A 14370-nucleotide genomic window follows, 5' to 3' on the forward strand; every position below is an offset into this window, starting at 1 on the left:
CTTCAGAATGTTCCAGCTACTGCTGGCTAATGATGCCCCAAAGCACACTAATATGTTTGATAAAAGTTCCCAGCGTGAAGGCGGAAAACACTTACCATAAGAATGATGGCGTGAGGGAAAGCAAATCAATGACACTGCTATAGCCTGCCTTCCACGCTAGAGGCTCCAATTAGAGCTCTGAACCTGCGTTCCAGGAGGCTGCGTCAGATGGAAGCGTGCCTCAGATCTCTCGTTGTTAAAACCATTAACTCACCAATCCACCTGCCAGGCCGCACAGCGACTCTGCTAAGAGCCTTCAGCACTTACGACTTCAGACACGAAGCTCTGAAACTAGGTATTTATTTAGCTGCACCATCTGCCTCAACCTGATGCAGAGAGGCCACTCAGGGGAAAAAGATCCTCGATGCTGGGGAAGATTGAAGGCAGCAGGAGAAGGGGCTGCAGAGGATGAGGTGGTGGGATGGCATCACTGACTCAATGGACATGAGTTTAAGCAAATTCTAGGACACGCTGAAGGACAGGGAAGCCCGGAGTGCTGCAGTCCATGTGGTCGCAAAGAGTCGGACACGACTTTGCAACTGAACAGCAGACAACCATCTGTAATCTGTTTTTGATTTCACGGGCTCCACATTCTCCCACTTCGTTCATACTGGTGCGGCGAGACTGGATGGAGGCAATACTGAACCCTAATTCAGACTTGCTGATTGTGTGATTTGCAGCTGCATGGAGACCAGGAACTCTAAGAGCTCAGGTCTCCCAGAGGAGAGACTTCATCACTTGGCGAGCACGCAGCAGTCTTTGGGGTACTCGAGATTGTGCCATTTACTGGCAGGGTATTATAGGACAGTCTGACAAATGTGCATTCAACAGTTTTTATTCATCACGCTGGCACAATATTGCATTACAGACTGATTTTTCAAAACAACAGTAGCCAAATTTTAACACACCTCACGATTTCTTTTCCTATGCATTCCATACACATTTTAATTCCACCACTGGTTTCAATAAATAGAATCTCTCTTCCTAAATTATCACATCCCATTTACTTAAAAATGAAGTTATAATCAAGGGGGTGGCAGAGGATAAGATGGTTGGATGGCATCATTGACTCAGTGAACATGAGTTTAAGCAAAGTCAGGGAGACGGGAAAGGACAGGGAAACCTAGCGTGTCCATGGGGTTGCAAAGGGTCAGACACGACTTAGCAACTGAAGAACAATGTCATGATCGTTACTTACGAAAATAATAATGCTAATATTAAAAATAAAGGGAATAAATTATAACATTGCGGGAAGTTTTCTACTCTTGCAGCAGCATATACCTACAACTTCTCTTGACATGTCAGTGGGGACTGCATTTATGAACTACTTGGTAAACTCCCAAAAGATATCACTACGTTGGACAAGAGATGCTCGATATACATCAACTTTGTCCTTGAAGTGGATATTTATACAAAGTCAGGGAAAACTGCATGAATATCAGTAAGTATTACCATAGGTTTTAAGTGTTTTGAAATAAAAGGAAGAACTGAAATTTCAAACTGTTGCATATTACAACACTGCAAAAGATAAACTGTTCAACTTTGGTTCTTTGGCTATTTGGACATAGCGCATTTCCATGGGTGCCTGAGTTTTCATTTTCCTCCTTAAGATGTATTTTCCTGGGGCTCTATGGACTTACAGTCATTACCACATAAATCATGGGAAGCATCTAACACAAAACAAAAGCCTCCAACAGTCACATTCAGTTATGTTTCTGGGGTTTGACCTTTATCCAATAAATTTCACAGATGCCAAATGAAGCCGTCCAGATGTTCATACGAGCAAAACCAATCTTCCTCACCTCCAAATTTGGCTTCAGAATAAGCCTGGAAAATCACTAACAATCCAGAGTTATGGCCCTTATAAGAACAGAACTCCCACTGAGATCAAAGCAACAGGCCACCACACCAAGATTGAGCCCCGAATTACTGCTTTTCAACTCAAATCCTCACAACCAAATGGGAAACAACCGTCAACCAAGACAGTTACAACACCCAGAAGGAGAAGAATGAGCACGCATGTGCCCCAGATGGGTGGTTGTCACCCAGAGTGCCAGTCTTAGGCGCAAGGTTCAGAGAGGTAACGGAGCATAAGGTCGAAGCATACTTATCTTACAAATGCATGACTCTCGTGCAAATATAAAATGAACAAGCATCAAATACTGAACTCATGAAATACTGCCAGGACCAGGAATACCTTACATTTGGTTCAAAGGAGACATCCAAGAAATACAGACATACTGATACAGAAAAAGGATTGCTCGACTGGATTCACAAATACGCGCAAAATGGTCTGTTGACGGGGAAGCTTCAGTTTGCAGTCCCCTGCACACAACCACTTGCATTTCCACGGACAAGAGTCGTCTGCATTCGTATCAGCCTCCTACCATTTGCAGAGGAAGAAAACAGCTCAAGGATACGAAGAATGGAGATAACCCACAAGATGCAAGATGGAGAGCATCCAGCCACCTTTCAGCTTGCCCCTTTCGAAGCCCTCCACAAGTCTTACTTGTGGCAGAGGATGAGCTGGTTGGATGGCATCACTGACTCAATGGACATGCGTTTGAGCAAACTCCGGGAGACAGTGAAGGACAGGGAAGCCTGGTGTGCTGCAGTCCATGGGGTCACAAAGAGCTGGACACTAAATGACTGAATAAGTCTTACTGGGATTCCCAGGTGGCGCTAGTGGTAAAGAACCCGTTTGCCAGTGCAGTAAGAGACATGGGTTTGACCCCTGGGTTGGGAAGATCCCCTAGAGAAGGACATGGCCACCCACCCCCAGATGCCTGCCTAGAGAATCCCATGGATAAAGGAGCCTAGCAGACTCCAGTCCATGCAGTTTCAAGAGTCGGACATGACTTAGTGACTTTGCACACACGCACAACTCTTACTGGCTCTAATAATCACTGAATGTCCAAAAATTAATTGTGAGTTAATATTTTCTTCATATTGTTTGGGCTTCCTTGTGACTCAAACGGTAAAGAATCTGCCGGCAATGTGGGAGACCCAGGTTTGATCCCCGGGTCGGGAAGATTCCCTAGAGAAGAAAATGGCAACCCACTCCAGCATTCTTGCTTGGAAAATGCCATAGACGGGGGAGCCTGGTGGGCTACAGTCCATGGAGTTGCAAAGAGTTGGATATGACTGAGAGACTTCACTTTCACTTCCCTTTCCTTTATTTACCATTCCTTTCCCTTGGACTGCAAGGATATCCAACCAGTCCATTCTAAAGGAGATCAGTCCTGGGTGTTCTTTGGAAGGAATGATGCTGAAGCTGAAACTCCAGTACTTTGGCCACCTCATGCAAAGAGTTGACTCACTGGAAATGACTCTGATGCTGGGAGGGATTGGGGGCAGGAGGAGAAGGGGATGACCGAGGATGAGATGGCTGGATGGTATCACCGACTTAATGGACGTGAGTTTGAGTGAACTCCAGGGGTTGGTGATGGACAAGGAGGCCTAGAGTGCTGCGATTCACGGGGTTGCAAAGAGTCGGACACAACTGAGCGAATGAACTGAACTGAACTGAACAGTCAACGAATCCTCAAAAGCTGATCAACAATCTTCCACACGAGGTGTTAATAACGGTCCATTTATTAGTTTCAATACATCAAGATATGTCTTTGTATTGAGAGAAAAATACTACTTGACTGTTTTTATTTTTGTTTGCTTTTGCCCATGGGAATGCCTTGGCAGACAAGAGAGGTTGGCAAACTACAGCAAGTGGGCAAACCCAGCTCAGCACCTGTTTTTGTACAGCTGGCGAGCACAGAATTGTTCTTACTTTTTTAAATGTGGCTGGCGAAAATAAAATGTCATGACATGGAAGTTATATGAAATTCCAATTTCAGTGTCTGCACGTAATGTTTCATTGGAAAACAGCCGCTTACCTTTATTTATCTCCTATCTATTACTTTTTTTTTCAGGCTACAATGGCCACAAGAGTAGCTGCCACCGAGATCTGAAGGACCACAAAGATGAAAACATTTACTATCAGATCCTCTACAGAAACTGTATATGATGAGCATCAGAATTCCTAACATTATAATGGGCCTCTGAAAGGTGCTAGGTGCATGCCACATGGTCAGTAAACCATGTGTTTATTTCCCTTCAAGTTATAAAGTAAAACTTCTGAGAACAGAACTGTGTTCTTCAATTCTTTTTGTCGTTGTTCAGTTGCTCAGTCGTGTCTGACTCTTTGCAACCCCATGGACTGCAGCACACCAGGCCTCCCTGTCCGTCACCATCTCCCGGAGCTTGCTCCAATTCATGTCCGTTGAGTCAGTGATGCCAACCAACCATCTCGTCCTCTGTCATCCCCTTCTCCTCCTGCCTTCTCCCTTAATTCTTTTTATAACTTGCAAAGTTCACAGACAAAGGCTTCGGAACCTCTCTTGGCACTACTGAGACTGAAGTCAGGAAGCTCCTCACCGTGAGGGAGTCCTATACGTTTTGCGGTTTGTCAGCACCCCTGACCTCCACCCACTAAATGCCAGTAGCTTCCCATCACCAATAGTGACCACAAAAATGTCTCCCGCCATTGCCAAACATCCCCTGGGGAGCAAAGTCGCTCAGGCTGTGACCTCAAGCAATGCTGGATAGTAAGTCACTGTTCCAAATTACGAAGGAGCTGAAAGCTGCTAATGAAACCTGACTTCATTAAAGGAGGAAAATTTTCCTAATTAATAATGAATGATCTTTATTTATTATTAATTCAGTTCAGTTCAGTTCAGTCGCTCAGTCGTGTCTGACTCTTTGCAACCCCATGAATCGCAGCATGCCAGGCCTCCCTGTCCATCACCAGCTCCCGGAGTTCACTCAGAGTCGCGTCCATCGAGTCAGTGATGCCATCCAGCCATCTCATCTTCTGTCGTCCCCTTCTCCTCCTGCCCCCAATCCCTCCCAGCATCAAAGTCTTCTCCAGTGAGTCAACTCTTCGCATGAGGTGGCCAAAGTATCAGATTGTCAGCTTTAGCATCATTCCTTCCAAAGAAATCCCAGGGCTGATCTCCTTCAGAATGGACTTGTTGAATCTCCTTGCAGTCCAAGGGACTCTCAAGAGTCTTCTCCAACACCACAGTTCAAAACCATCAATTCTTCAGCGCTCAGCCTTCTTCACAATCCAATTCTCACATCCATACATGACTACTGGAAAAACCATAGCCTTGACTAGACGGATCTTAGTTGGCAAAGTAATGTCTCTGCTTTTGAATATGCTATCTAGGTTGGTCATAACTTTTCTTCCAAGGAGTAAACATCTTTTAATTTCATGGCTGCAATCACCATCTGCAGTGATTTTGGAGCCCAAAAAATAAAGTCTGACACTGTTTCCATTGTTTCCCCATCTATTTCCCATGGAGTGATGGGACCGGATGCCATGATCTTTGTTTTCTGAATGTTGAGCTTTAAGCCAACTTTTTCACTCTCCTCTTTCACTTTCATCAAGATGCTTTTTAGTTCCTCTTCACTCTCTGCCATAAGGGTGGTGTCATCTGCATATCTGAGGTTATTGATATTTCTCCCGGCAATCTTGATTCCAGCTTGTGTTTCTTCCAGTCCAGCATTTCTCATGATGTACTCTGCATATAAGTTAAGTAAGCAGGGTGACAATATACAGCCTTGATGTACTCCTTTTCCTATTTGGAACCAGTCTATTGTTCCATGTCCAGTTCTAACTATTGCTTCCTGGCCTGCATACAGATTTCTCAAGAGGCAGGTTGCAAAAAGAGATAAGAAAGCCTTCTTTAGCGACCAATGCAAAGAAATAGAGGAAAAGAACAGAATGGGAAAGACTAGAGATCTCTTCAAGAAAATTAGAGATACCAAGGGAACATTTCATGCAAAGATGGACTCGATACAGGACAGAAATGGTCTGGACCTAACAGAAGCCGAAGACATTAAGAAGAGATGGCAAGAATACACAGAAGAACTGTACAAAAAGGATCTTCACGACCAGGATAATCACGATGGTGTGATCACTCATCTAGAGCCAGACATCCTGGAATGTGAAGTCAAGTGGGCCTTAGGAAGCATCACTATGAACAAAGCTAGTGGAGGTGATGGAATTCCAGTAGAGCTATTTCAAATCCTGAAAGATAATGCTGTGAAAGTGCTGCACTCAATATGCCAACAAATTTGGAAAACTGAGCAGTGGCCACAGGACTGGAAAAAGTCAGTTTTCATTCCAAACCCAAAGAAAAGCAATGCCAAAGAATGCTCAAACTACTGCACAATTGCACTCATCTCACACACTAGTAAAGTAATGCTCAAAATTCTCCAAGCCAGGCTTCAGCAATATGTGAACCGTGAACTTCCTGATGTTCAAGCTGGTTTTCAAAAAGGCAGAGGAACCAGAGATCAGATTGCCAACATCTGCTGGATCATGGAAAAAGCAAGAGAGTTCCAGAAAATCATCTATTTCTGCTTTCTTGACTATGCCAAAGCCTTTGACTGTGTGGATCACAATAGACTGTGGAAAATTATTAATTAGGAAATAATTAATTACCCGCCTCCTGAGAAATCTGTATGCAGGTCAAGAAGCAACAGTTAGAAGCAGACAGGGAACAATGGACTGGTTCCACATTGGGAAAGGAGTCCTTCAAGGCTGTATAATGTCCCCCTGCTCATTTGACTTGCAAGTGGAGAACATCAAGCAAAAGGTCGGGGTGGCTGAAGCACGAGCTGGCACCGTGACTGCAGAGAGGAAGAGAAAGGTCAACAGCCTCAGATATGCAGATGACACCGCCCTTATGGCAGAGAGTGAAGAGGAGCTACACAGCCTCTTGATGAACGGGAAAGAGAGTGAAAAAGCTGGCTTAAGACTCAACATTCAGAAAATGAAGATCATGGAATCCAGTCCCATCACTTCATGGCAAACAGATGGGGAAACAGTAGAAACCGTGAGAGACTTTATTTTCTCGGGCTCCAAAGTCACTGCCGATGGTGACTGCAGCCATGAAATTAGAAGACACTTGCTCTTTGGAAGAAAAGCTTTGACAAACCTAGAGAGCATATTTAAAAAAAAAAAAAAAAAGAGGCATTACTGACATAAGGACCATACAGTCAAAGCAAACGTTTTTCTAGTGGTCATGTATGGATGTCAGAGTTGGACCATAAAGAAAGCTGAGTGCTGAATAACTGATGCTTTTGAACTGTAGTGTTTCAGAAGACTCCTGAGAGTCCCTTGGACTGCAAGGAGATCCAACCAGTCCATCCTAAAGGAGATCAGTCCTGAATAGTCATTGGAAGGGCTGATGCTGAAGGTGAAACTCCAATCCTCTGGCCACCTGATGCAAAGAGCTGACTTATTGGAAAAGACTCTGATGCTGGGTAAGACTGAAGGCAGGAGGAGAAGGGGACGACAGAGGATGTGATGGTTAGATGGCATCACTGACTCGATGGACATGAGTCTAAGCAAGCTCCGGGAGATGGCGATGGACAGGGAAGCCTGGTGTGCTGCAGTCCATAAGGTTGCAAAGAGTCAGACACGACTGAGAAACTGGACTAAACTGGACTAAACTGAATAAACTGATTATGCTACATTACTCAGGTACAAAATGGGTTATATAACCTTTTTTTCCCTGAAGGCAGTACAGTAAGGATGTACTTTGGAGGAGGAGGAAAATGTAATGTATACATTTCACTCATGGATCATTCACAAACACTTAATGAGCACCAGCCAGAATGGCTACCATAAAATATATCCATAAACAGTAAATAATGGAGAAGGTGTGGGGAAAAGGGAACCCTCCTGCACTGTTGGTGGGGATGTAAACTGGTACAGCCACTATGGAGAACAGTATGCTGCTGCTGCTGCTAAGTCGCTTCAGTCGTGTCCGACTCTGTGCGACCCCATAGACGGCAGCCCGCCAGGCTCCCCCGTCCCTGGGACTCTCCAGGCAAGAACACTGGAGTGGGGTGCCGTTTCCTTCTCCAATGCATGAAAGTGAAAAGTGAAAGTGAAGTCGCTCAGTTGTGTCGGAGAACAGTATGGAGGGTCCTTAAAAAACTAAAACTAGAGCTATGGCCCTGCCCCCTGGAGAATGAAATGGCAACCCACTTCAGTATTCCTGCCTAGAAAATGCCATGGACGGAGGAGCCTGGTGGGCTACAGTCCATGGAGTTGCAAAGAGTCAGACGCGACTGAAGCAACTTAGCATATGCACATGACCCTGAAATCCCACTCCTGGGCATATATCCAGAGGAAAACCTGACCCAAGAGGATATGCACACCCCAGTGTTCAGTGCAGCGCTATTTACAGCAGCAAAGACATGGAAACGACTCAAACGTACACCAGCAGATGAAAGGATATAGATACTGTGGCACATATATAAAGTGGAGGATTACTCGCCATTTCAAAGAAGGAAATCATACCATCCGCAGCAACATCTATGGACCTAGAGCTTGTCACACTAAGTGAAACTAAGTCAGATGGAGAGGGAGAAATACACTATGACCTACCTTAGATGTAGAATCTACAAAGAAATTATACAAATGAACAGCTTACAAAACAGACAGAGATGGACAGACCCAGAAAACAAACTTATGGTTGCCAGGGAGAAGATAAGTCAGTGAGTTTGGGATAGACATGTACTCTGCTATATGTAACATGGAGAACCAACAAGGACCTGCTGTCCAGCACAGGGAACTCTGCTCAATACTCTGTAATAAACTTATGGTTCCCAGGGGAGAAGGATGGGGGAAGGGATAGTTAGGGAGTTTGGGATGGACATGGACACACTGCTGGATTTAACATGGGTGACCAGCAAGGACCTGCTGTGTAGCACAGGGAACTCTGCTCAATACTCTGTAATAACCTTATGGTTCCCAGGGGAGAAGGATGGGGGAAGGGATAGTTAGGGAGTTTGGGATGGACACGCACACACTGCTGTATTTAACATGGAGAACCAGCAAGGACCTGCTGGACAGCACAGGGAACTCTGCTCAGTGTCATGCGGCAGCCTGGATGGGAGGGGAGTTTGTGGGAGAAGGGATGCATGTATACATATGGCTGAATCACTTCAATGTTCACCTGAAACTGTCACAACATTGTTTGTTAATCAGCTATACCCCAATACAAAATAAAAAGTTGAAAAAAAAAAAAAAGACAAATGCTCGGTAAGCAACGACTCCATACCCAAACATGGTTCTAGGCTTCAAGATCCCACAATGAACAAAGCGCGATACAATCAATGGCTGCCTGGAGCTTCTTTTCTGGTGAAGGAGACAGAATCGCAGAGGCAAAGAAATAGGTATATAAAATGACAAGGGTGTAGTATGGCCGAGGACACTGTAAAGGGGTGGGAGGTGATACGGGAGGGCAAGGCTGAGGAGGTGGCATTTGTGCTGAGATGTGAATCGGGGGTGGGGGGGGTGGCGGGGGCGGTGGTGCATGGTGAGTTGGGTGTCTATGGGAGAAGCCTCCTGGGAGGAGGTAAAAGACATGTTGAGGGGGGCTGAACACAGGAGGAAGTGGAGAGAGACCACAGGCAGATGAGACAGTGTTTACACTGAAGGAGATGCTTAGACATTACAGGGTGTGAGGCAAATGGCAGCATGATTCCGACTACATGTGTAAAGGGTCTTTCCAGCACCCACATGCACACAGTAGAATGTGGGAGACCCGAGAGCATGCTCACAGACTGGTCCAGACAAGACATGCTGGCAGGCTGGACAAGGCTGGCAACTGGATGGGGGGAAGAACCCATGTTCTGGAAAGATCCTGATGGTGACCAACTTTGCAGACGCAACCAGAACTAGTTAGAAACTGTGTACTTTCTATAAAAAGCAGAGACATCCCTTTGCCAACAAAGGTCTGTATAGACAAGGCTATGTTTTTTCCAGTAGTCATGTGTGGATATGAGAGTTGGACCATAAAGAAGTCTGAGCACCAAAGAATTGGTGCTTTTGAACTGTGGTGCTGGAGAAGACTCTTGAGGGTCCCTTGGACTGCGAGGAGATCCAACCAGTCCATCCTAAAGGAGATCAGTCCTGAATATTCACGGGAAGGACTGATGCTGAAGCCAAAGCTCCAATGCTTTGTCCACCTGATGTGAAGAGTCGACTCATCGGAAAAGACCCTGATGCTGGGAAAGATTGAGGGCAGGAGGAGAAGGGGACAACAGAGGATGAGATGGTTGGATGGCATCACTGACTCAATGGACATGAGTTTGAGAAAACTCGGGGAGATAGTGAAGGACAGGGAAGCCTGGCGTGCTGCAGTCCACGGGGTCGCAAAGACTCGGACACGACTGAGCCACTGAACAACAACTTTCTATGAAATATTCTGTAAACTTTATCTTTTAACATACACTCAGTTACGTCATCAGCATACCTTTTTGACTTGGTGGGTTTTTTTTAAATTCTTTTGTCCCAATATTTGCTCAAAACGGTTTTTAAAGCTGTAGATCTTTATTCAAGACCACAATGGAGACAGCATTCCCAACTTGAGTTGCCACTATCAGTGTGCTTGCCTGGGAAGTCCAATGGGCAGAGAATCCTGGCTGGCCACCGTCCACTGGATGACAAAGAGTCAGGCACGACTTAGTGACTAAACCACCACCCACCCGGTTTGCTGAGTTATTTCAGGACCATTATCCAATATGTGTGTGCCTGATTTTCCCCACGTGTAAAATGGAGTTATCATCGCTTACCCTTCACTCCATTAACCAGAAGACCAAGAGGAAAAGCTTACATGGTGCTTCAAGTCTCAAAAGAAACGCCAACTATCTGCGAATGTACCCAGTGATAATATCCAAAGGAGATCAACTCTGATTAACATGTAAGGCTCATCCCCACGGATTCAGACTCAAGACAACCCTGAAAGTTACGTCAGTTTTGTAATATAGTCCAAAGGTTCTGGTGGAATTAGCCGTGACTTATTGATTCATTTTTGCTTTCAGGCAAAAGGAATTGATTTCTGTTCTTGTGAAATTCAGTCTCTCATGTCAGCCTGGATCATCCAATTATGAAATATGGTTCAACAATCTGTATTCCCCAGAGTTGTAATGTTCTTTAATTAGGGTATTTTAGAAGCAGTTCAAATGAATCTCTCCCATTCAAATTTCAAATGTATAAAAAAGAATTAATCTCTTGATGGGGTAAGGATAAAAGGGGTGCTAAGTACAAATACTACAGATACAAAAAATTACCATCATGTGAAGGAAAGTTATGACCAACCTAGATAGCATATTCAAAAGCAGAGATATTACTTTGCTAACAAAGGTCCATCTGGTCAAGGCTATGGTTTTTCCAGTGGTCATGTATGGATGTGAGAGTTGGACTGTGAAGAAAGCTGAGCTCTGAAGAATTGATGCTTTTGAACTGTGGGTTGGAGAAGACTCTTGAGAGTCCCTTGGACTGCAAGGAGATCCAACAAGTCCATCTTAAAGGAGACCAGTCCTGGATATTCACTGGAAGGACTGATACTGAGGCTGAAACTCCAATACTTTGGCTACCTCATGCGAAGAGTTGACTCACTGGAAAAGACCCTGATGCTGGGAGGGATTGGGGGCAGGAGGAGAAGGGGACAACAGAGGATGAGATGGCTGGATGGCATCACTGACTCGATGGACATGAGTTTGGGTGAATTCCGGGAGTTGGTGATGGACAGGGAGGCTTAGCGTGCTATGATTCATGGGGTTGCAAAGAGTCAGACATGACTGAGCAACTGAACTGAACTGAATACCCAACCAACAAAACTGGAAAAAAAAAACTAATTATGAAATTTAGTCACGTGGCCATATTTTCTTACACACACACACACACAATCTTTTTCTGTAATGATGCCATACAAATTCAACACTAGTTGAAGAACAATTAATATAACAGATACCAGAAAATGTCTTATCAGGGCCAATGTTTGCGATACTATATAAAAAGGAAAAGGATTGTAAACCAGACATTCCATTTCTGCCCAGAATCTAGAGAGTCAGAGGTAAGCAAAGCTTGCTTTCACCAAATTATTTCACATTCACACAATTATACAATTTTGACTGTAAAATAAAAGAAGGCTTTAACTTTCAGTCTAATAGTAGCACCCACGAAAGAAATTTCAGCAAACTCTACCACGATTGCAAAGCACTCCAGTATGTACAGCAGGTTTCAACTGTATTCACTTATACTATCTGAATATAAAGCCAACTTTCAGACTAGAGCTGAAGCATATACTACATGTATATTACATATATACACACATACAGATTTTTATAGCTTATGATGTTTTTGGACTGAGAAATTTATGCCATCAAACATAGGAATGAGAATAATGTGAAACTTAGAACATGGGTGTGCAACAAGAAATACTCAGAAACAGAAAAGAGGCTGCTTGCTTAAAGATTCGAATTACTTAACGACCAGTTCCTGCACACAAAGTAAACACATACAAAATAACTTAGCTGTGAGTCGAATGCATTAAGTCTTCTGGTGGAATCAGATGTTTTCTCCTTAAAAACATTTTTGACTAAAATAACTAGAGAATGGAGAGACAAATAAGGTAATATATAGAAATACTGATACATACATCTTGATTGCAGCAGTGACTACATTAACGGAATCTATCCAAGTGATAAAAACGTTACAAAACTATATTAATACATCCCTTGCACCAATGATGATTATCTGCTTTTGATACTGTGCTACGAATATATAAGGTATAAACATTGGTGGAAAGAGAGTGAACAGTACATGTGATTTCTCTCCACTAGCTTTGCACCTTCCTGTGACTCTACACTTATTTCAAAATTAATTTTTAAAAAAAATACTGATACAGTTGTAGGGCACATACCTTTGAACATTGCTTGTGATTCTGGCACCAAACCAGGGAGCCATTGTTCTGCAAAACGAAAAAAGAAACATTGACTCGTTAGATACTTTTCTATTTGAAAACTGCATACACCTGTGCTTTAATATAATTTAAAAATATCAGCCCTAATCAAAGACCAACTTGCCACCCTGCTATGTCTTTCTTCTGAAAACAGAAAAGTGTGTTTCTAATGGAAATCGTGTTTTGCCCTTGACTTCATGATACAAACACATATAAAATAATGAAGAATTTCAAGCTGTTCTGGGAAGGAAAAGTGTGTGAGCCATCTCTCAGGGGTGTGCTGAGTGATCAAATACAGACCAGCAGGAAAATGACCTGCAGAGGTGTCTTCCTGGAGGCTTTTCAATTTCAACTAATCAGTAAAAAGAGTTTGAGCCTGGAAGTCAGATACCATGTGAAAAATGTTCTCTCTCTCTCTCTCTTTCCCCCTTCTCTGGATGTGTGACTCTGGACAAGGGGCTTGTCTGTCCCTCAGTTCATCCGCCTGTAAAGCATAAAGACATTAGCTCTTGCATGTGGTCAGTGGTGTAAGTAAGTGAGGGGATACGCACAAACCACTCAAACACACCAAATACCAGGATTAGGGTTTATTCAAATTCAAATTTATTTTATTGAAGTCTAGCTGATTTATAATGTTGTGTTAATTTCTGCTGTACAGAGTGACTTTGTTATACATACATATATATATACACATATATATACACACATTTTTTCATATTCTTTTCCATCATGCTTTATCAGAGGATATTGGGTGAATGAGCACTGATGCTGAAGCTGAAACTCCAATTCCTTGGCCACCTGATGCAAAGAGCTGACTCACTGCCAAAGACCCTGATTCTGGGAAAGATTGAAGGCGGGAACAGAAGGGGAGGACAGAGGATGAGATGGTTGGATGGTATCACCGACTCAACAGACATGAGTTTGAGTAAACTCGGGGAGTTGGTGATGGACAGGGAGGCCTGGAGTTCTGCAGTCCATGGGGTTGCAAAGAGTCGGACATGACTGAGTGACTGAACTGAACTGACTGAGTACAGTTCCCTGCGCTCTACAGTAGAACCTTGTTTATCCATCCTATATATATATGCGTGTTTCCATCTGCTAACCCCAAACTCCCAAGTTGTCCCTCTCCACCACCCCACCCCCTTGACAACCATCAGTCTGTCCTCTACGTCTGTGAGTCTCTTTCCACACATTCGTGTCACATTTTAGATTCTACATGTAAGTGACAGCCTACGATCTTTCTCTGTCTGACTTATTTCACTTACGTGATGATCTCGGCATCCATCCATGTTGCTGCCAATGGCCTTATCTCATTGTTTTCTGTGGCTGACTAGTATTTTATTCTATATATAATTTTCTTTACCCACTCATCTGTTGATGGGTATTTACATTGCTTCCATATCTTGGCTATTGTAAATAGTGACACCATGAACATAGGGGTGCACACATCTTTTTGGAATTACAGTTCTGTAGGACTATGATTTATTATCCTTAGATTCTGAATTTC

The 14370-nt window shown here is 43.7% G+C and overlaps 1 protein-coding gene across 6 annotated transcripts in view; it reads right to left on the bottom strand.

Annotated features, from left to right (window-relative positions):
- The window catches only part of ANOS1 (anosmin 1), a 222339-nt gene that overhangs the window by 164264 nt on the left and 43705 nt on the right, over nt 1-14370 (bottom strand). For all 6 annotated transcript variants that reach the window (XR_011253673.2, XR_011253672.2, XM_069573507.2 and 3 more), the window contains exon 2: nt 12825-12872. Coding sequence is in view for 4 of the 6 variants with exons in the window: in XM_069573507.2 (XP_069429608.1) it covers nt 12825-12872 (48 nt within the window). In the remaining 2 variants the exon portion in view is untranslated. The remainder of the gene's footprint in view (nt 1-12824; nt 12873-14370) is intronic.

The sequence above is a fragment of the Ovis canadensis genome, chromosome X (genome assembly GCF_042477335.2).
Source record: "Ovis canadensis isolate MfBH-ARS-UI-01 breed Bighorn chromosome X, ARS-UI_OviCan_v2, whole genome shotgun sequence".
NCBI lineage: Eukaryota > Metazoa > Chordata > Mammalia > Artiodactyla > Bovidae > Ovis > Ovis canadensis.